Source organism: Mesoplodon densirostris, chromosome 2 (genome assembly GCF_025265405.1).
Source record: "Mesoplodon densirostris isolate mMesDen1 chromosome 2, mMesDen1 primary haplotype, whole genome shotgun sequence".
Taxonomy (NCBI): domain Eukaryota; kingdom Metazoa; phylum Chordata; class Mammalia; order Artiodactyla; family Ziphiidae; genus Mesoplodon; species Mesoplodon densirostris.
In genome coordinates, this window is record NC_082662.1 from 90,333,499 (window position 1) to 90,357,875 (window position 24,377).

The 24,377-nt window shown below is 36.3% G+C and overlaps 1 protein-coding gene across 4 annotated transcripts in view; it reads right to left on the bottom strand.

Annotated features, from left to right (window-relative positions):
- The window catches only part of FRRS1 (ferric chelate reductase 1), a 94,704-nt gene that overhangs the window by 10,494 nt on the left and 59,833 nt on the right, over positions 1–24,377 (bottom strand). For all 4 annotated transcript variants that reach the window (XM_060090180.1, XM_060090179.1, XM_060090182.1 and 1 more), the window contains 8 exons: positions 23,344–23,539; positions 22,194–22,330; positions 21,035–21,129; positions 19,285–19,432; positions 15,780–15,962; positions 9,691–9,789; positions 8,371–8,518; positions 376–489 (listed from right to left, as the gene is read on the bottom strand). In XM_060090180.1, coding sequence (XP_059946163.1) covers positions 376–489; positions 8,371–8,518; positions 9,691–9,789; positions 15,780–15,962; positions 19,285–19,432; positions 21,035–21,129; positions 22,194–22,330; positions 23,344–23,539 — 1,120 coding nt within the window. The remainder of the gene's footprint in view (positions 1–375; positions 490–8,370; positions 8,519–9,690; positions 9,790–15,779; positions 15,963–19,284; positions 19,433–21,034; positions 21,130–22,193; positions 22,331–23,343; positions 23,540–24,377) is intronic.

Consider the following 24,377-nt stretch of genomic DNA (forward strand, 5'->3'; position numbering starts at 1 on the left):
ATGGTATAATTAATGTCTCATAAAAGTTAAATTAATTAACCCAATGATACTCAATCCTGGCTGCAATTAGAGATGACTATCGTACTTTTTTAAAATTACAAATGTCTTAAAAGCTCCTCTGGTGATTTTAATGTGCAGTCAGGGTTAAAACCACTGAATTATCCATACTCTCTATTTTTAATAAAAATTATCAAACATTAAAATAGATAATGCTACCTGCAAATGTTATTGTTTATGTTACCTGCAAATGTTATTGATTTAAGAACGTTTGCTAAATTATGCCTGCTACCATTCTCAATCTAGCCAGCACTAAATTTATTCCACAAAGTTAAGTATATTCCACAAAGTAGTAATAATAATCCACATGTAACTTACCATGAACCTTCAGAAGGAGTAAAGAATGGGATCCTCCTATGTTCTCTGGATAGCCTGTCACATTGTATTTTTCATATGTAATCAAAGGTTGCTGAGAATGCTTATGAATCCGACCTGAAATTAAAAAAAAAAAAAGGAAGAAGAAGATGAATTACTTTCTCAGGAGAGAAGGAATGGAGAGACAATGGCATGGCATGGAAACAAAATTTCTTAAGGTAATAAAAAATAAATAAATTTCAATAGAGATGATATATATATATACTATTATATATTGATATTATATTAATACACATATATTAATATAATATAAATATATGTAGTATTAGTATATAATATAATAATATTCATTATGTATAAAATTAAATCTGTGCTTGTATACAATTATTCCAGTTAGTCTGTGTATATGGGTATGTATGGGTGTGTGTTCATTCTGGGGATCTATCTTACAGAAATATTTACTTTTTAACCAAAGGTACATCTATAAGCATGTTAATAGATACTTTCTTTTTACACTGGCTAAAGAAAAATTTAAACAAGCTAAATGACCATCCTTAGGAGAATGAGTAAATAAATTATGGAAAATACATTATTTTTAGAATACAATGCAAGTGTCAAAAAGAATAAAAATAATTAAGAAATTTGATATGAGGTATATATGAATCTTTGTTTCAGACAAATAAGTATTAGACCACAGACTACACCTCAATGATTTCCAAAAAGAAACATTTATATAGGTTATATTATCTATCTAAAATGAAACAAATTAACAACAGAAAGCTAGGAAAAAATGGTCCAGCTAGATATTTAAAAAACTCCTCTTCTAAATAACCCTTGGGTTAAATAGGAAATCAAAACTAAAATCACAAGTCTTCTTAAAATGAATAACAATGAAGGCACTTCATATCAAAACACATGTGATGTAATTAAGGTACTATTCAAAAGAAGTTTTTAATCATCTTAAAAGCATTTCCTTAAAAAAATATAAAAAGACTTTAAAGTATTGAAATAATCATTTAATTCAAGATGTGTTTAAAACAACATATAACCCAGAAAACCAAAACGGAGGATTGATTAAAAATAAAGGTAGAAATTAACAAACTAGTAAGTCTAAAAATGAGAAAAATCAATTCTGTAAAAGGCCAATAAAATCGATTGATTTTTTGACAATCTGACCACAAGATAAAAAGAAATATCACAAACAGTATTAGAAATGAAAACAGTGACATAGCTGCTGATATAGAACATATTCTTTAAAATTATGTGAAAATGCTATATACAACTTTAAGTCAGCCAAAAATATTTCAAAATCTAAATAAAATGGATGCATTTCTGAGGAAATCTAGAATTACAAAAATTGATCAAAGTAGTAGTAACTCTGGAGAATTATAACAATAAAAATTTATTTTATTAGTCAAATATTTCCATTCCTAAAGTCTCAGGCTGTATGTGGATGAGTTCTATCATACCATTTAAAAATTTTTTTAACTTTAAAAATTCATATTTGGCTTCCCTGGTGGCGCAGTGGTTGAGAGTCTGCCTGCTGATGCAGGGGACACGGGTTCATGCCCCGGTCCGGGAGGATCCCACATGCCATGGAACGGCTGGGCCCGTGAGCCATGGCCGCTGAGCCTGTGCGTCCGGAGCCTGTGCTCCACAACGGGTGAGGCCACAACAGTGAGAGGCCCGTGTACCGCAAAAAAAAAAAAAAAAAAAAAAAAAAAAAAAAAAAAAAAGTTCATATTTATTTAAACCCTTCTTGAGTTCTTTCTATGAGATTATTATAACACTGAAACCAAAATGAGGCCAACATGCACATGCACACAAACGCACAGAATCCTATGACCATACACCAAAATCATTTATGAATATAGATGTGAAAAGTTTAAATAAAATATTGGTGAATTAAATCAAGTATGCAATAATAAGAATAATAAGACATGACTTTCATCCCAGGAAAGTGAGGACTGTTCACCATTCAGAAATCTACAAAAGTAATGATAAACATCAGCACACATCCATGACATGAACTCTTTGTAACATTAGGAACAGAATATTTCCTAAACACAATAAAATATATCTACCAGAAAAATACAACAAATACGACACGACACTGAATATCAGAAGCATTCCCATCAAAATCAGGGATAAGATAAGAATACTTGCCATATCACCACTGCCATTCCACATTTTTCTGGGAGAAGTAAGCAAAGCAGTGAGACAAGGAAAGAAAGAAAATGAGGGCTACTATGCCTGTCATTATTTGCACAAGATATGTTGTTTCATCTAGAAAATCCAAGACCATCAACTGGAAAACTAGGGGGCTACATTCAAGATTGGCATTCAAAAATCAGTAACTTTCCAATACACCAAAAAATTTAGAATATGTAAGAAAAAATAATCCCATTCACAATAGTTTGTATTAGAAATCTATAAAATACATAGGAACAAAGTAACAAAAATAAATAAGCCCTACAGGAAGATATGAAAAAAACCACAGGATCTGAATAAATGGAATATCCCAGTATATTCCTGGATAGGAAGACTCAAGGACGTTGATTATTCCACAAATTAATCTAAAATTTCATTTCAATTCCAGTCATAACTCCAATAGGATTTTTAATGAAATTTGATAAATCATTTCTGAATTTTATCTAGAAGAGCTGATACACAAGGAAGAGGCAAGAATTCCTGAATTCCTGAAAAAGAAGGCTAGGAGGGATATCATGCTTTATCAAAATTCACAACCTATTATTAAGGTATAGTAATTTCAACCAGTGCAGTAATAGACAAACAGATCACTGGAAGAATAAACTATAAACAATTTGATTTACTAAAAGATTTTTAGCGTATGATAAAAAGGCTTTTGAAACAGTAGAGATAAAATGGACTATTCAAAAACTGGTGTTTGGACACCAGGTTATTCATTTGGTGAACTATTATATCATGGCTTGTTATTACAGAGAAGATCAGAGATAAAGCAGAAAATGAGAAGAGTTTTATATCGTGAACACCTAGAGACCTGTGTCAAGAAGAAAGAGACAATAACTATCAGAAGCTACAAAAATGTCAAAAATAAAAGAATGAAAAAAACTATTGAAAATGACAAGAAACGCACTGAAGAATCTAAAAATACTGTATTAGTAGAGTGGTAGTGATAAAAACCAGACCACATTCCTGACAGCCTGAGAGTCAAGCTGGAAGAAAAGTGTTTTTAAACTCTGATTCACCGTGGAGCCATGAGCTAAGATGAACTTAACCTTCATTAAAGCAGAAGTCCATTAAAATATTGAAGTTCCACTGTATGGCTCCATTATAATTTAGGCGTTATGCTCTAAGGAACGTTGGGTTCATGTGTAGTACAGGGCTCTACAGTATTATTCCTAAATTGTCAAAATAACAGGTCATGTGATAACGGGTCTCTACTTCATTAATTATTTAAATTGGTAGATTTCCAAATTGGGAATTACTCATTCACCCAAGTGAGTTCTATCTTTCAGTTCAAACACTCAGCATTTCACATGACTGCTTATTTCATGATAGGATAAAGTCAGCTTTCTGGGGGCAAAACAGCAGTTAGAAAAAGGTTTTAAATTGGTTTTACTAAATATGACAGTACTTTCAACTCTCAATTATCTTTAGTTTGCTTCTGACCCCTCTTCCTAGGTGACTTCTCCCATTGTGGGCCATTTCTCAACATTTTCTTTTTAAAGGAAAATACATATCTTGTTTCTTTTCATTGATCAGGTCTGTAAATGTGTGCTGAAAAAAAATCAAAGTTTATTTATAAACAGAATAATTTACTCACAGAGAAGGTTTTTCCTCACTGACTTTGTGTAATGCATTAATTCCATTTGTCACCAATGGATTTCACCAGCCTTGTTTACAAGGGAATCTGGTAAAAATGTATACTATTTTGTTTGCTGCATTTAGTAGACATGAATGTTTAATAGTTATTAAATTGTGGTGTAAAGAAATGTGACAATATTCAGGTATCTGCTTTCTGAACGTTTCAAATTCCAATCTATGAGCATTGTTGACACCCAGAGAAGAGAATAAAATTACCTGTGAAAGGGTGAAAAAAAAACTCAGCAGTTAGAAAAAGAATAGAAAGATAATTATGTGCTAGCTTACAGCAAAAATAAGGATAACATGAAAAATTAGTAGAAAATGAAAACCTGAAAAGTTATCTGAAATCTGAAAATGTTAAGCAATTTCCCCTGTATTTTAGTTTTGATCATTTTTGCTGAATCACTTTTGCATATTTGGATGAAGAAAGTAGTTAATTTTTCTATTTTTACTAATAATGTAGCATCCTTCAGAGCTTGGCATAGTCTTTAAGAATCATCTGAATCATCTGACTCACCATGGTGTTCCCTCTGACCTTCAGTCTGCCAGTAAACAGTGCCTCCTGAGCATCAGGTTTGCCCAGGACGACCTCATTCTACATTAACATGGGTTACAGAGATTATATGATTGCTTTGAAAAATGGTTTCAACCTCACAAAGTCTCACTGCTTTTAAGCAGTGCGCAGCATATAAATGATCCACATACATATGACTAGATAACAGAAGCAACAGTTGATTTATGTGGTAACTGTACTTTGTTCCCCAATACAAGGGAACTAGAAAGTGAATTCCCTGAAGCGGTAACGTTTAGATGTGGTTTTTTTTGTTTTTTTGTTGCTTTGCACTCCACCAGTTAAAAAAAAAAATTGGGGGCTTCCCTTGTGATGCAGTGGTTAAGAATCCGCCTGCCAACACAGGGGACACAGGTTTGATCCCTGGTCTGGGGATATTCCACATACCGTGGAGCAGCTAAGCCCGAGCGCCACAACTACTGAGCCTGTGCTCTAGAGTCCACGAGCCACAACTACTGAGCCCACGTGCCACGACTACTGAAGCCCGCGTGCCTAGAGCCTGTGCTCCACAGCAAGAGAAGCCATGACAATGAGAAGCCCACGCACCGCAAGGAAGAGTAGTCCCCTCTCGCCGCAACTAAAGAAAGCCCACGTGCAGCAACAAAGACTCAACATGGTCAAAAAAAACAAAATAAATAAATTTTTAAAAAAACAAAAATGAGTCTGTGACATATGTATATTTTTGTTAATAAACGTATTTATGTACTATTGTTTTAACACATTATGAACACTATTAAAATAGAAAATTTTAGTGAGATAAAATAAATCTAAGAAAAAAGTTCTGGTATTGTTTTCTGTATCCCCTGGACTACATTACAATACGTACACCTTCGTTGGAAGAACATTGTCCTAGAGCAGTAAGTTATCGAACCACAGTATACAGAACAATTACCTGAAATGCTTGTTAAAATGTGGATTCCAAGCACAAACAACAGATTCCGTGAGTGTGGGATGGAGCTCGGGAACCTGCCTTTTGAGCAGTCATTCCAAATGGTTCTGAAGCAGGTTATTTGAGCCCCATGCTTTGGGAAACACCACAAAAGACAAGGTAGAGATTCTCCCTACCATGCCACAAGCACAGCAACACCAGCAGGAAAGGGAGATAAAACAGTGCTCTATTCGGCACATGAATCGTCCACGAACTAGGTTTTTCCAGGAAAATGTTAGAACTATTACTTAACATATTGTTTCTATCAGAAAATGCATTCCAAGTTCTACAATGCTGGCCTAAGAAGAAATTTTTGGCATCACCATACACCTAAAACCACACATAATTTATTGCACAACAGAATTCACCCATTTAAATGACACTGCTTTTCTTTTAAAGTATTTTAAAGTACAAATGCAAACTGTTAAAATCTCCTAGCAATTTGTCATCCATTCAAGTCAGTAATCATTTATGGAGCACCTATAACATGTTGGGCACAAAAGGAAGCAGTTTGATATGATGAAAAGGGCACAACTCTTGTAACTGCAACAGAGTTGGGTTTAATTCCTGACTCTGCTACTTGTTTGATTTTGACCAAGTTACTTCACCGCTCTAGGCTCCAGTTCTCTTATCTCTACAATGGGCAACATAATATCTATTTACAAAGTTTCTGTGGGAAATAAATGAGATATATGTAATATACAATAAGTGATAGCTGCAATAATAACAATAAGACAATAAACTGCATTTTAGTAATATTTGTTTAAAAATGCAAATATTTGACCTTCTCCTTAAAAATTCGTTTCCTACATTTCCCATGTTAGAAAGTGAAACACCTGGGCTCTGAGGTCAAAGAGTTTAGGTTCAAATTCCAACTCTACCATTTACTTGTCTGGGCAAATGACTTAACCTCTCTAAGCCTGTTTCCTGCCAGATAAAATAAGGTTAATAATAGTACATATCTTATGTAGGTTTCTATGAAGATAAAAATGAAAACCTTAATGACAGTGCTGAGCCAGCAACTGGCACTCATTAAGTACTAAGCAATTTTTGCTCATTATTATCATTTAAACAGGAAATTATTTCCAGCTACATTTGCTGTTGCTGGTGCAAGTAAGAATACATGATTTGACTAAGATAACCAAACATATCATCCACAACTAAAGCTGCAAATATTCCTAAATTTTCTCTAACACTGAGTTGATATTTTGTCCTTCTTTAAAACCTTTTGAATCCCTACTTTACTTATAGTACAAAATTTAAACCACATGATAGAATATAAACTACTATATATAAAATAGATAAACAACAAGGTCCTACAGCATAGCACAGGGAACTGTATTCAATATCTTGTAACAAACTATAATGGAAAAGAATCTGAAAATGTATATATATATATATATATATATCTGAATCACTTTGCTATACACCAGAAACCAACACAACATTGTAAATCAACTATACTTCAATTAAAAGTAAACCACATGAGGGCTTCCCTGGTGGCACAGTGGTTAAGAGTCTGCCTGCCGATGCAGGGGACACGGGTTTGTGCCCCAGTCCGGGAAGAACCCACATGCCGGGGAGAGGCTGGGCTCGTGAGTCATGGCCACTGAGCCTGCGCGTCCAGAGCCTGTGCTCTGCAACGGGAGAGGCCACAACAGTGAGAGGCCCGCGTACCGCAAAAATAAATAAATAAATAAACCATATGATAGAATACGCAAGGCTTTTCACAATTCTGCCTGTACCACATTTCTCTTCCTCCTCCTCCTTTACCTCACCCCCATCCTTCCATTCTATATGCTCAGCTTTTCACCATTTTCAAAGTAGGCCATATGCTCAAAGTTTGGAGGTAGTATTATCTCCAGGGAGATAAGGCACTAAATATTACACTACCCTGGCATTTCCTGCAGTTCTTCAGAATATCATTAGCCAAGACCTTAAATAAAATCTAATTATTCTTATCAATATGTGTTGCAGCACCTACCAGGGCAGTCTTAAGTATAAACTAAACATTCAAACTCATAAAACTACCTTAGGCTACACTTGGCATCAGGCTGATTGAGAAAGATGTGGGACAGGAAACACCACACACCTGCAGGGCACCATGAGGCATTCTTTTTCAAAGGGAGGTCCTGTGGAAGCTTACTCAGCTGTCCAGGAGCTATTCTCTTTACCCCTCTCTACCTCCCTGGAGAAAGCTCAGGTCCAAGGCGATGAGATTCATACTGGATAGGGCATCCACAAGAGCCAATATCTCCTGCAATAACCCCAAAGTCCTGCTTCTAGTATCCCTGCAAAGGATCCTCCAATGTCACTGCACTCAGGGAAGCCCAAAGACATGGCTTCTTACTAGATATTTACAGTTACTCCTGGTCCAAATGCAGTCTACCAGCCAGAAATCACTTTTATCATAAGCAGATTGCTTTATAACCCAGTAAACACTACCTTTACCTAGTTTCCAGGGGAACAAAGCTAGAAGGTCAACCAAAGTCAAATTGTCAGGCAAAAATGGAAGAGGGTTTAACAACTCTTTACTCACAAATGTATATTTTAAAAAAGAGCAATTACCATAGTCTCTCCAAAAAAGGAGGGAAAGGAATAAAGTGAGTGAAAAAAACTTAAAAAGGTAGTTTTTTATCAATATACTTACCATCATCAGCTGCACCAAATGCTAGAAATATGTAGTAGCTTGCATTTAGATCAAATCTATTCTTAACCCCAGGAAGGGTAATGTTTCTTCTGAAAGAACACTGCATAACACCATCTGCCAACCTCCAAGCCATATCCTCAAGAGGATCCTGCAAACACATACAATAGGTCTTCTCAGCACTCTCCAAAGATTTGCTAAAAATAAGATATGATCAAAATCCTGACCTGTTCAATTTCCTTTCCCTAAGTTCCCCTGTGCATGTTTTGTCTGCAGTGTCATTGCTTTCCCTCTTCCTCTTGGAAGAGTATAAGAAACATATTCTCCCAGTTTATTTGTCTTTATCCCACTTGGCAAAGATAGTATTTTTACTACCTAGGATAGAAACTTTGGCAGATGTACTAACTTCATCTGGCCACTAATATACAATCAACAACACTGAAGAAACACTTAGCAAGTAATACTCTAGTGGCCAAAATGCAACATGCAACTGGGGAGAAGTTCCAACCCCACGAGAAAGCTATGCAGAGAACATAACATGTCATTAGATGATAGCTACTGCTCCATCAGAGCTCATTTGCTTGTCAGTTGTCATGTGAAAATGACACTTCTCTACTAGAAATAGGTCATCTTTGGCACAGGTGCCAACAACAGGCTCTTAAGACAATTTCCCAAGGCACTGAACCAGTACCTACCATATGTGCACCTCTTTCTCACCAATCAAGTAATTCTGTGTCACTTACATAAGCCTCTTAAAAATCTGTCTGTAAGTTTTTGAAAAGGGGCTGATGCTTTGACCCTCTTAATAAACCATAAAATATTTTTTGTAAGATGCATTAAAAAAAGGATTTAAGTAACACAAGCAAGAATTCATCTTTTCCTCAAAGAGAAACTTTTCTTATGCTTTCTAAAGCATAGAAAAGGGGCACAGTATCTGTAGTTAATACTGTAACTATATACTGGAAATTTGCTAAGAGAGTAGATTTCAGGTGCTCTTATCACAAAGAAAAAGTAACTATGTGAGGCAATGGATACATTTATTAGCTTTACTCTAGTAATCATTTCACTATGTAGAAGGATATCAAAACATCATGTTGTACACCTTAAATATATACAATTTACATATATATATGTTAAAAATAAAACGCAGAAAGGCTTCTCCCAGATTATAATAAGAGAGGAACCCTGCTGCCAGGCCCCTGCTTGGTCTCTGCTGCTAACTGCAGGTTTGGAAGCTATCTTGCAGCATAGCCATGCCACTGTCAGCCACATAGCCAGAAGGTGGACCGGCCAGATGGAGATTCTCAGAATTTTCACACCTACCCTGGAGTCCATTACAGGGTGACTTCGCCCTGTCAGATGGGAAGGTTGTATGTGTACAGTCTGATCTTCAAGAATACACACATAAGCATCATCATCACCCTGAAAAACAATTGCAAATGAGAACAAGTTCAAGGGAATTTCATTTCTTTAAAAAAAAAAAAAAAGTCTCTGAGGCTTCCCTGGTGGTCCAGGGGTAAAGAATCCGGCTTCCAATGCAGGGGATGTGGGTTCAATCCCTCATCAGGGAACTAAGATCTCACATGCCACAGGGCAACTAAGCCCGCGCGCCACAACTACTGAGCTTGTGCGCCTCAACGAGAGAGCCCATGTGCCAGAGCCCACACGCTCTGGAGCCCACGTGCCACAACTAGAGAAAGAAAACCCTCATGCCATAACTAGAGAGAAGCTCACACGCTGCAACTACAGAGAGAAGCCTTCGAGCCACAACGAGGACCCGACGCATCCAAAAAAACAAAAAAGTCCCTAATGTTATCAAATAGTATTTGATGCTTTTAAAACATAATTTACTGACTCAATCTTAAAATGATACCACAAATTCTAAAGAATTGGCTGTCTGATATACTAATTAAAAATGACTGTTATCATGCAAAAGCAATAAAATTTCAGTGTATTAAAATAGACATATAACATGGTTATATGCCCATAACCCATCACCAACTGAACACCACTGTTAATGCTTTTGTATATATTCATCCAAACCTATTTGTATTTATAACCTATTTTTCTCCCCAAATGGGAAAAATATAAAGTTTTGTTACCTTTTTCACTGAACTTTTCATAAACAGTGCTCTGGATATTTACTTGTAAATAAATGTGCTACAATTTTCATAACTGTAAGTGCACTGCATTATATTGGATTTTGGGGGGTAACTTTTAAGATGTAAGATACTATAATCAAATATTGCTAATATTGTACACACTTAATAGATTTACTACTGCATATTGAAACCACAATATCTGAGCTCAAGGGGGCATTCTTTGTCAGTCTAATTCTTATCTATCCTTTAATCTCCAACATTCCTTAGCTCTAAAAATTAAATCTAATTTAAAGTGACTATCGGAGGGCAGACTGCATCTTTAAAGCACATTTAAGTCATGGTACAAAAGAATAATCTGGATTTTAAATTCTTGTGTATAGTTTTGGTTCCTTCGTCTATTCTAAATTCCTCTCCATAAACTATCTAACAAGGTCTTTTATGTGCTTTAGTCACTAAACTCCTTAAACAAGATCCAAGACTAACCAGTTATGATTTAAATTTTGCTATAAATACCAATGATATTCTAACACATTTTAAATTTATTTTTTAAAGTTCCAGTTTTAACTCTCAAGTACATAACCTTAGCAAAGAAATTATTCCCTGTTACACATCTTATATTCAAATCAGAATTAGTGCAACTCAAGATAAGAAACTTGTAGTTGTCATAATTTAAACCGCTACACACTACAGCTCACAGACCAACTTCAGCCTGATGCCTGTTTTTGTAAAGGCCACAGGCTGAGGATGGTGCTTACATATCTAAATGTTTTTTTTAATTAAAATAATAATATTTCATGACAAGTAAAAATATATTAAATCCAAATTTCAGTGTTTATAAATAAAGTTTTATTGGAATACAGCCACCAATTTACGGATAATCTACAGCTGCTTTAGCGTTATCACACCAGAACTGAGTAGCTGCAACAGAGACCATATGGCCCACAAATTCCAAAGCGGTTGCTATCTGGACCTCTGCAGAAAAAGTTGGCTGATCTCTGATTTAAACAAACAATGTGTGTTTTCTAGAATGTTTATCATCAATGAGGTATAGGAATTTTCTTGTTATTTAAAACAAAATTTAATATAACAAAATGGTTGATTTTGAGGCAAACTGATGATAAGAAGTCAACTGAGTCATTAAGGCAGACCCCCCAAATACTAGAGAGGATGACAGCGATGGAGAAGAGGTAATTCTCAATTCTCACTACTCTACAATGAGGGTAAGAGAAGGTGCTACGACAACCTTAGGCTCCAGGCAGCTGTAGAAACCCCAAATTTGGAGCATGGAAGGACACACATGAGAAGCTTCAACCAAATCCCTGAATTGGACAGAACTTCTTACCCCCGTTTGTTCCTCTCATTCCAGCATTTAGAATGCACTCTATGAGAAAATATCATGTGGAGGAAATAAAGATGACAACACAGTTCTTACAATCAAAGACTATGTTTTAATAGAGGAGACAGTTAAAATAGTACATGAAATATGATAAAACAGAGATTTAACCACAGTAGTATGGAAAGACAAATTAGGTAGGGCCAAAGGATTGAAAAGACTTATCAGAAAAGATAGCATTAACTAGGCCTTAGAGAATAAAAAATATATGTGGATAGGGTAGAGCTGTGATTAAGGGAAAAGTTTTTCAAACTGAGGAACTTCTAGGACCAAAGATATAGAAATATAAAAAATATAGAGAAACTTTAGGAAACAGGTAGTTTTGTGAGCTAAAACATATACAGGGTAAGGCCAGAAATGGACTTTGAAGAGTTTTGAAACTATGCTAAAGAAAAAAATATTTTCCTCTAACTACTAAAGGTTCACCTTACCTACTAAAGGCTTCTGGGGCTAGGATTGAGATTACCTTAAATGTGGTCAAAAACCACATTAACCTGAGTCTATTGTAAAAATTGTGGGACACTCTATAAAACAACTGGACTAAAAGAAAAAAGGTAGGGTAACCGTTCTAAAGTAAAGGAGATTAAAGAGATATATCAATAAAATGCATTGAGTGATAACTGATTAGTCTGTATCAGAAATTTTTTAAATATACATATACATATGACTTTACTGGGATAATTGGGGAAATCTGAATATAGGCTCTATTGCAAAAAATTATTATATTATATATTGTGATAGCGATCTTATAGATAATTGTAGGAGAATATCCTTCTTGGGACACACATGCTGCAAACTAGACTTAAAATGTCATGATATCTGCAACTTAATTTTCAAATAGTTCAGGGAAAAAATGTGTGTTAATACACAGTGAATAAGTCAATCTACACATACACTCACATACATACACACGGAGAGAGAGAGAGAGGGAGAAAGAGAGAGAGAAAACAACAAATGTAGGTGAAGGGCTTACTGGTGTTCATTGTACTAGTCTCTCAACTTTCATGTAGGTTTAAAGCTTTTCAAAACAAAAAGTTGGGGTGCGTGAGAGAAAGAAGCACCTGAAAGGTAAATAAAAAAGAAGAATCTAGGGCTTCCCTGGTGGCGCAGTGGTTGAGAGTCCCCCTGCCCATGCAGGGGATGCGGGTTCGTGCCCTGGTCCGGGAAGATCCCACATGCTGCAGAGCGGCTGGGCCCGTGAGCCATGGCCGCTAAGCCTGTGTGTCCGGAGCCTGTGCTCCGCAACAGGAGAGGCCACAACAGTGAGAGGTCCGCATACCTCAGGAAAAAAAAAAAAAGAATCTAAATCACAAACGAAGTTTCCTTGAACACCAGAGAAGATGGTGGCAGCAATGAATGAGATAGTTCATAAATTGCCCCAGACAGTATCTGAAAAGAAGCAAGAAATCGATAATAGTAGTTGCTTTTTTACTATTGTTGTTGATCATCAAAAATGGGAAACACAAAAGGACAGCAGGAGGGTAGATAATAAATTCAGTTTTACTGATGATGGTCTGTGTTGTCCAGAGCACTCAGCTGGAAGGGATCACCCAGCAGCTGGAAATTCCAATCTGGACACACACAAGAGAAGTCAGGACTGGGAACGTTCTGGAATTTGAGTGTTGAGAAATTATGTATAGAATAAGACAACCCTGGGCAGGGGAAGGCAGAGGACGGAAGCTAATGTCGTGTATATACTTGAATACTCTATCTCATATAGCAAAATATCTGAGATGAGGAAGAGGTGTATACTTTGAATTTCAGTTAAAATTCAGATATTAGCAAGTCACTGCTAGCAAAAATATGGATAGTTGTACTTTCACCAATTTTAATGATGAGGTCTAATACCAAAACAACTGCTATCATTAATTTATAAACTAAATTGAAAAAGGTATAATTTAGTTTATCTAGTCAGTATTCATAACATCAGATACCTTCAGCCAGTATTTAAATTTACATTACATACTGATAAGAAATAGCAGGTCAAAAAATATCCTAAAAATTTTAAAATAATCAAAAATAGAAACAACCACTTTAAAAACATTTTTGATGATGATTTATTTTACCCCCAATTTAGGCAAACAGGTGTACAGATGATTTTAATCATCAAATAGGATTTCTCTGTAAATCAACTGCACCTGCATAATTGTCTTTTTTATAAACATTGTTGATGAGTACTATACTAGAAACATAAGATTTCTAAGTAAGATAAATATATCTTGAATTATAGATAAAGGTTTTTGTGTCATCTATGCCTACAACTTAGAAATAACTGGTTTACTTGCAGGCTCCTCATCACAACACTCACTGCAACAATACTGTCTTTTCCTCTGGCTGACAGATTTTATGTGACCAGAAAAGGAAATGTGTTAATATACGTTTGCATGAAGTTTGGCTACAAAGTGACTAGAATATTTTTAATGAAGTGACTAGAACACATATCTAAATATGTACCCTACCTTAGACATGCACCTTAATGAAGCTACATACTTATTCCAACAGGGCTACCATTGTTAACCCTTGCTGGATTCATCTTCAGAGTTTCCTTCAGAGCCAGTTCCATTCACACAACAAGCCACCAACTTTCCTTATTGCTTTACAATCACATTTTATTTTTAACCCAGCCCCCTTATGCACCTTAGGCATAAGGTTCATTTTTGCCAGAATTGAGAATACCCAAAAGGATACGCTGTAGGTCTAAAGGTAATTACAAAAGGGAAATGGGCAAAATGTTTTGAACAATTGCAACATCATTTGAACAAGTATAAAATTTCCCATAAAAGCAACTTTAAAAAGGAAAGGGTCATAATTTATATGTTCTTTTTAGAAGCCGATGACATGTCTTCTATCTCATAGGTTTAAGGTATACCCTTTGTTGAATGAAAAAAGATAATGAGTGCATTCTGGAACTATATAGTAAAATATACAGGTCATATCGTATATTGCAATGACATCCCCCTAAAACAGTTACACCTGGCTTCCTGCAATATTTGCAGCCAGCGTAACAAGGACTTCCATGATTAGAGTGCACTTTGAAGGAAAATATTTGTTCTTCTATCACAGATTCTCAGAGTTCCTTTTCTCTTTTATTGAAATAATGATTTCCTTAAAAAGTGATGTTAAGTTTAAAACCTGACAGGAAGAAAACCCTCAAGAAAAGACTCCTTGCATTTGCTAATGTGGAAGTAAAAAGCCTTCTCCATTTGTAGCCATCCCCCTCCACAGCCAGCTCTGCTGGAACGGGACTGTCACATGTTCTGGCCTTTACACCCTTCTCCCCTCTCCCTGGGAAATCAGAACGCTAATACAGAACTCTGCTCTTCCACACCACAGCACAAGGCTGCCACCTACAGAATCTTTTAATCCATTCAGCACTACCCAAGGAGAGGGAAAATCAGGTGAAAATAAATGCTGCCTTCTGTAGACCTGGTAAAGAATCCATTTATGCCTGGACATGCCAGGTTTAATTTTCTGTTTGGGAAATGTGCCGATGATGGGGGGCAAGAAGATCAGCAACCCGTGCTGTCGTTGCTGGCCACTTGAGAAAACTAGGAGTTGAAAAGCATCACAAACAACATGAGATTTTATTCAGAGCAACTTTTTCTTAACTGCACTTCCTGTTTATCACAGAGATAGACAGACAGAGGTAGACAGATAAAGTGGCAAATCCACTGGAAATACAACTAACTTTCCTAATGTCCTAACTTTCCTCAGGACAGCCTTGTTCTTAGAGGTATGTAATTGCCAACTCAAAGCTGCTTAACTTAGAATCTAAGTTAGTTTCTCTGTCCTCCCTTCCCATTCCTCCCTTCAGTAAGATAATTTGACTCTGGAACAAACAGCTAAACTGCTACTGATGAGAGCTCACCCCAGTGACCCTCGTTTCATTACCACTTATGTAAGTGAGAGGTACAAACCATCCATCGGTCGTGAGAAAATGCAAAGGATAAATAGCCTTTACTGGGACCGCTCATTTCAACCATCACTGACTTGGCATCTCGTGTGAAGGACAAGAAGACACAGGCAAGCTCTTTCTCTGGGTCACAGTTCAAAGGACTCCTAATACAGAACTTCTTGTTCCCACAATCTGAAGCACTGAACTAGAAAAATGACAGGGGAAAAAAGTCAATTATCAAACAGGCAGTTCATTTCCAATGACAGAAGAGCTACTACTTTGAAGTATGGGTTTTAATAAGAATACATTTTCATAATAAGGATTCAAGCAAGGGAACAAAGATACATCCCAAATTAGAAATTATCAAAGCAGTAGTTAGGTTGTGAACTTTTAAACTTAATTAATTTTAATTAAACTTTAGAAGACACAACATTAATTGGACTGTAATTATGCATGAGTATTAAAATCCCTTTAATACACAAAATAATTCATGTTAATTATGTTCTGGAGCAAAGTTTCTGGTAAATTTTGAGAATTTCTTAGGGAATACTTACGTCCACATTGACATTCTTGCCTAAAGGGTATCCTCTAGTTTTCAGAGATGGAATTTTTAAAAGCAAACAAACAAACCCTTAGCAAGTTTTATATTTAGATCCTGGACTCTGCTTCTAGAATTCAGGTTCAAATTTGACATTAAGATAATGTAAGAAAAAATGATTACTCCTATATATACCACCACTCCAAATAATAGTAAGAACAATTTAGTGGGAGAGAAACAAAAATAATCTACAATGATTTAATTCAGAGCTTCCTGGTATGGCAAATAAGAAAGAGTATTGAAAAATGTCAGCTCTACAATCTGACAGGGCAAACAAGCAGTTATCTTGTGTTAGAATGAGCTGTGACACGACATTTCAGAACAGAGCTAAACATTACTTTAAGTAACAAGATTTAATGGGAACTGTACAAAAAAACTCATTTCTTCTTCTACTCTACCAATACTTCTGGCCACCAAGTGGGTGTGGCTATTTCCCACACTAAGCAATTCTGCAGTTCTTTGGAGACATCAAGCTGTGTGTCCTACAATTCAATTCTGTTCTGATACTATCTACCTGATGTTAGTGTCAGATCCCACAAGTGAAGGGCTCAGTCGAACAAGACTGCACCCACTTCAGATGCCAATTACAGATGCCAATCACAAGTCCCAGGTTGTCACCTGTACTTCTGAATGGTCGGCCATAAATTGGAGGTTTCCAGCACCTAATCCTCAAGTTGGATAATTTAATAAAATGGCTCACAGAACTCAGGAAAAGAGTTTACTTAGTAGGTTACCAGTTTATTACATTGATAAAAAGATAACAACCCAGGAACAGATGGAAGAGATGTGTAAAGCAAGGTTTGTAAGGAAGGGGCACAGAACTTCTGAGGCACCTCCTTCCCAGCACCTCCATGTGGTCAGGAACCCAGGAGCTCTCTGAAACCCATATTTCTGGAATAATTATGGAGGCTCCATCACGTGGGCATGATGGATTTTTAAATCAATCAGCCTCTCTCCCTTTTCTGGAGAATGGGGGGAGGGGGCCTGAAAGCTGAAAGCTTCTAATCATGGCTTGGTTTTTTGGTGACCAGCCCCCATATGGGAGCCCACCAAGAGTCACCTCATTAGAACAAAAGATGCTCCCATCATCCAGGAAATTCCAAGGGATTTAACAGCTCTGTATCAGGAACTGGGGTCAAAGGCCAAATATTAACAGAAACCAGGCAGAGACTGTTTTATTTTTTTCCTTATTATTTCACAGGAACTTAAAGAGAAATCCTAGTAGATTGGAGAGAACAAGCCACGAGGAACTAGGAACCATGGGTTTTGATCTCTGCTCTCCCCTTTACTCCATCACGTTTGCTAAAGAACTTATTCTCTCAGGGTCTCTTTACCTTAAAATATGCAGCAGTGACCCTGAGGTCTCTCCTAGTTCTCTACAAATGCCATCATCCTGTGACTCTGAATGAACCTCTCTATAATTAGAGATTATAACCTTGGTGCAGAGATACAATCAAAAGCTCCAACAAGCACTAAAGCCTTTTATATGAATTTATGGAAAGATAATAATCCTGTCAACAGATTCCTACTGGGAAGCTCAGGTCCAAACTGACTGTGGACTCCCCTAAAGTAGCTTTTAAATAAATAAACATTAACACTAAATAAACTGAGAACTAGCGCAAATAATAGATCGAATTGCTAGGTCAAACAAAAGTTCATAATAATGTAATCAAATGGCTCATTATATATTGCATAATGTAGAAAAGAAGGAAAACAAAATGAGACACTGTATAGGAGTACAAGAGCTTTATTTAGTATGAAGAAAAAAAGTTATAAAAAGACAAGAAAGGGAAGGAAGAGAAAAAAATGAACTAATAGTTACTGAATATCTATTAAGTACAAAGCCATTAGAAACCTTATATACATTCCATTGTTTAGTTCTCATAGTAATACTGTGTAAGAGCTAGATATTATTTCTCATTTTACAGGTGAAGAAACTGAGACTTTAGGAATTAAGTAATTTTTCCAAAGTCAAACAGAAATTAGACAAATCAGGATTCAGGCCCAAATTTGTTCTTGCAACTGTAATAACCTACTTTAAGACATTTTTCATTATATTTACTTCTGAATTGATAAGTATAATTTATCAGAATTGCTTTCAGTAAAACCTTTCTAATGTTTCTAATATGCATCACTCTTTCTAAGGTATGTTTTTTTAACGGTAATTCTTTTGAATCAGAGGGCTTAAATGGAATTCTAGCTGATAAGCTTGCAAAAGAGTTTCTGTGGTTCAACACACAGAATTCCCCAGTACTCACTGATCTTAATGAAATAAGATCGAAGAGTTATATCACCATTTCAAGATTCTCCTCCAAATCTTGTCTACATTTAGCTTAAGCTTTAAGTTCCCTCTCCATGTGTGATATTTGGCTGTGTTTGTTTTGTTTTGTTTTGTTTTGTGGTACGCGGACCTCTCACTGTTGTGGCCTCTCCCGTTGCGGAGTACAGGCTCCGGACGCACAGGCTCAGCGGCCATGGCTCACGGGCCCAGCCGCTCTGCGGCATGTGGGATCCTTCCGGACCGAGGCACGAACCCGCATCCCCTGCATCAGCAGGCAGACTCTCAAGCACTGCGCCACCAGGGAAGCCCTGTTTTTTTGTTTTGTTTTGTTTTGTTTTTAAATGGAAGAAAGCTGCTGCTTCAGATTTACTTTCAAATGAAAACATATCCACTGCTAGTATAGACTACATGTGAATGTCATAACCACACTTTGAACATGCAGGGTCTTAACACTCCTCTTATTCTAACCTATAACTCATAATGTTACAATAAAAACTTTCTCCTGATTTCCAGAAGGGAATTCAAAAACTTGCTACCACAACCCAGGACAGCTACTTCTCTACACACGTTCCCAAGCACAGAACCACAATTTCTAAGGAAGCTGTTCCTTTAGATTGCATTTGGTGAAACCATAAAAATGTTACTTACTGATTTGGTTAAATGGGAGACTGGAAGTAATGTTGGCATAGGTGCTATTGTAGCTTTAGATGTTGTAAAAGGAAGGACATTTGGTTGTGAAATTATAGGACCAGGAATATTCACCCAGTAGATTTTGTACTTCTCAACAACTGTGGCTCTGAAATGCAGTACCAGCGAGAGTGAGATTAGACAGAACCATGATTGTGGCCCACCATAATCAAATCGAAAAAAAAAAGTAATGAACTAGGGACATACCACTTAATACAGGTATACCTTGGAGATATTGCAGGTTCGGTTCCAGACCACCACAATAAAGTGAATATCACAATAAAGTGAGTAACAGAATTTGGGGGTTTCCCAGTGCATATAAAAGTTATATTTACACTATAATGTAGTCTATTAAGTGTGCAATAGCACTATATCTAAAAAAAACACAATGAATATACCTTAATTTTAAAATACGTTATTGCTAAAAAATACTAACCATCATCTGAGCCTTCAGCAAATTATAGTAGTAACATCAAAGATCACTGATCACAGATCACCATAACAAATATAATAATGATGAAAAAGTTTTGAAATATTACAGCAATTACCAAACTGTGGCACAGAGACACAAGGTGAGCAAATGCTGTTGGGAAAATGGTGCCCACAGACCCACTCAATGCAGGGTTGCCACAAATCAATTTGTAAAAAGACAATATCTGTGAAGCCAAATAACGCAAAGCACAATAAAACAAGGATGCCTGCAATACCTGAGAGAATTTCGTGTGAGGCAAATCTCTAATGACTCTCTTCCACTTCATCACCAAATGAATTTTAATTACTCTCTCTCTCTCTCTCTCTCTTTCTTCTCTTACTTGTCTGTTCTCTGGGCATATTCACAGCAACCGGGAATGTCAGACCCCGGGACTAAAGTGCACAGATTTCCACTCCTGACATAAGAGAACATACTACTACTACACTTTCCATAGTGGTCAAATTATTCCAAAAGCCATGTGTAACAGGCAGCTACAGCAAAAAGCTATATAGAGGCTGCATAAGCAACCATCAGTTCTTACTGGGGTCATATCCCCTTTCTCACATTCCACTCAACACACAGGTGCAAAGCTGCATTACTGTGTGCCGGTGACCTGTGCACAAAGTGAAGCAGAAAATAGTGACAGGCCAGGAAAGCAATTCTCCCTTTAAAATATGTCTATAACACCACTCAGGAATCATTATATGGCTTTATGACATTCCATTTCCCCCTTGCATGTAAGACTAAGAGAGAAGTACTATTCTAATTCTACTTAATTTCATAATTCTGAGGAGCACATATGATCTTACTTTTTTGAAAATCTAATCTGCAAGTTGTGACACTGCAAAAAAAATGTCACCCAAATTTCAGGACTGCTTTTTTTCATATTCTCATACTGATACAGGAACAAATCTAAAAAAAAGTATTAGTCCATATACCATATAGACTCAAGTATTAATTGATGGCTCTTATTAGTGTGAAGGCACTACAACACTTCATTCACTCAACAAGTGTCTATTAAGTGTCTATTAGGTCCTTGGTCCTGTGCTAAGTGCTCTGTATATATGCTGAAAAAAGAAACAAACAAAAAAGCAAAACAGCCACTTACATCAGTAAGGTGGTGTCATTACTACACCACACCGCTGCCATACAGGTGAATGTCCAATAGGTATAAAAAAAGATACAGACTATCATTATTTCAATTATACTAGTTACAGAGTTGTAAACTTTTCTACTCACAGAAACTTTATGTGATTTGGGGCCCTGCTTGGAGCATTCCAATAGACTTTAATTTCTGTTTTTTTGGATGGACTTGTGTGACTCACAGCTGATCCCTGAAATAAAACGGAAAAGAACTACCATTCAGACACTCAATAGCTCAACATAGCTGGAACTACAGCCATTTTGCAAAGTAATTTACCATTGCATGACCTTGACATTGTGGTAAAGACTATTTTATTTAGAACAGGGACTCAGTTGCTCAATAAATACATGTTGATTGATTGACACCAAATTAGCAGCCGGCTCTATGAATAAACTAGAGTCAGCAAAAATTTAAGAACTGAAGAGAGTTATGAATACTGGGTGTGTTGATGCTATATAAAGACTGCTCATTATTTCATTTATACTGTAAGTTTCTTTTTTTATTAATAGATGCAAACAGAATGCAGAAGATTCATCAAAAGAAAAAATTCCTGCCTCCAAATATGCAATATTATATTTTAGTAATTCCTTTCTCTTGAACAATCTTGTTTCCCACATTCATTCACCTGGCAAATTCCTACGCATTCTTTGAGATCTAGCTGAGATCATCTCCTCTCTCTCAATTCCCTCCAGCCTGTGTGCAGCACCTCTGCTATGCTTCTCACCCACCCTGTGTATGGTTCTAATCTAAGTCATCATACTATTCCACTTATGTGTCTGTCCTATATCCATACGTTCTACTTATGTGCCATATAGCATATGTCCATATGCTTTACTTATGTGTAAGGCTATGAGCTCTTCAAAGAACAAGTCCTGTTCATCACCATATCCCATGCAGGAAAGTTCCTGGTATAATAAATGTTCATTAACTTAATTAATTACAAAAATTAGACCTCTGTTCCACTCTAGAACTCTATCTTCAATATTAACATCTTTTGGAATTCAATACAATAAGAGTCAATACTATATAAAATATCAAAAGCCATAAACTCTTCAAGCTACAACCCTACCTTTTCTCGGATGTTGTATAAAAACATCTTGCCAGTAGAAAAATTAGGAGGAAAGTTTCATCAACATGAATGTACTCAGATGTCTGCAATGCATGGGTACTGTCATTGCTTATCTTGCAAACACCACCTTGTAGTGAAAAGACCCATGGAAACTGACAGAAATCAGTTTCAAACTAAACACAAACCTGTATATCTTCACAGGTCAGAAGCTGTGACACTTGACTGTCAATCAATGTGAAGGAGCCAATAGGAGGGCCACTCAAATTCTCAGCATCACGTGCTTCTAAGAGAAAGCCTTTAAATGGTGGCCCTGACAAAGTAACTAAGAAACAAACAAAAAGATAAGTTAAGAGTTTAGCAACATCCCCCAAAAAATACTGTTTAAAGGAGGTACATCACCAAATCGGGTGTATATATAGAAAGCTACTCCAGGAGAGAAAATAGTAGAAATCATCCTATAGTCAAAGAAATTCTAAACCGTGTTCCACAGGACATTATTCCATATGATGTGATAGCCATTCCACAGGGAAGAAAAGGTAGGTTATGGTCAGAGTGTGGTCCATGGGGCCAAAGTAGTTTGAAAAATGCTGGTTGAAAGTAAATACTTCTGTCTTTACTGCAAACGTCTCAGGCCCTTTAACATTCTACTGTGCAGTATGAAACTGTAAGAAATATAATATATATAACAGTGTTCCAAATTTATTTTTCCATATACCTTTTTTGCTAGAGCGTATCTATTAATATTCTACATTTCTAAAGTTGCAGAAAATAGAATTTACAAAATGCTGTTATAGATACATCCTTAATAGACTATTAAGTTTCAGCCTACCTTTTGCCAGAATTAGGGAAACACAAGAGATTATACTATGTCAAGAAGGATAAGGGTTTAACATCTTAAGCCAGATAAAATAAGCTTTATTTTATGTATTTCTATTGAGTAAATAGTACTGTTAATGAAGATATATTAAATAATGACAAAAACATATTTTCAAACCTATTCTGGGGAATTCCCTGGCAATCCAGTGGTTAGACTTGGTGCTTTCGCTGCCAGGGCCGAGTTCATCGCTGGTCGGGGAACTATGACCCCGCAGGCCATGTGGTGCGTCCAAAAAAAAAAAACACCTATTCTGAAAGGATAGTAAATATACTACTTAAGTAATATAGTCATCTGTAGTAGTTAAACACAAAAATGAGAAGTATAACATCATGGTATCTTATAAAAGCAGATGAACAGATTAAATGAAACTGTATAAATCCAACAGTAATAAAGATTCAATGTACAGTAAAAAAAAAAAGGGAAATTCAAAATGTAAATAGTTAATACCAGCACAGTACCTTTGATCTGATCTCCTGGCCCGAATGTCATCTGACTCACTAAGATGTGGCAAGTGGGATCAGACTGTGGAGTGTGACCATGTTTAGGAATCATTCCACGGCATGACTTTGTTACTTTTCCATTGGGATAATTAGCCACAGAACTAACGAGCAACAGAAGTATGAAGGCACCAAGGGTAAATCCAGGAACTGCCATCTCAAAAAGAAGATTAAAAGCACATTATTTTTAAAGGTAATTAAAATATAAATGCTTTCACATCACAGGATAGTAAGTTCTAGACAACTATTTACTTTCAATAGTCAGTTAACCACATTCTCAAAAATATGTACTATAAAGAATGTGATATGTGAAGTTTGTCCTGGATTTGAATCTCATCTCTACCAATTACCAACTGTGAAACTTTAAGTAAGTCACTTAAGTCTCATTCGTTACCCGAAAAATAAGGAAACGAAAACCCTCCTTTCAAAACTGTTTTAATAAAATTTAGATACAGCCAAAGGTCTGACAAGGAAGATAATAAATGTTAGCTTTCATTAGCATGATGGGGAAATAATAAAATAATCCAGTAAAAGCAAAAGGTTTTGCTCCACTTCATCCTAGAAAGCTTAAAGAACAAATAAGAAATGTTTCTTCTGGATTTAAATATCATCACCTGAATAAATCTCTGATATGATTTCTCCCAACTTCCCATTAAACTAATCATGGTGACAATTTAATTTGCAACACTGAAAACTGAGGCTAACAACCAATTGCAAGAGACAGTATTTCTATTACCTATAGCCCCAAATACTTCTGAATTAAGAAACATGATTGTTAACCCAGGCAATTTTCTTCTCTCATCCAGTTTATCTGCCTCTTACCATCTGCCTAACAGAAAACCAGTCCCACTTTGTGCATATATGCAGAACCTGCAAATCATAGAATTTAACAAGGCTAGAGGTAGATGGGCAGGGACATGTTATATGGCAGTAAAGTCCACACGGTGGACAGGCTGCAGATGGGAAGAGCTCAAGAGGCAGTTCATTCTCCACAG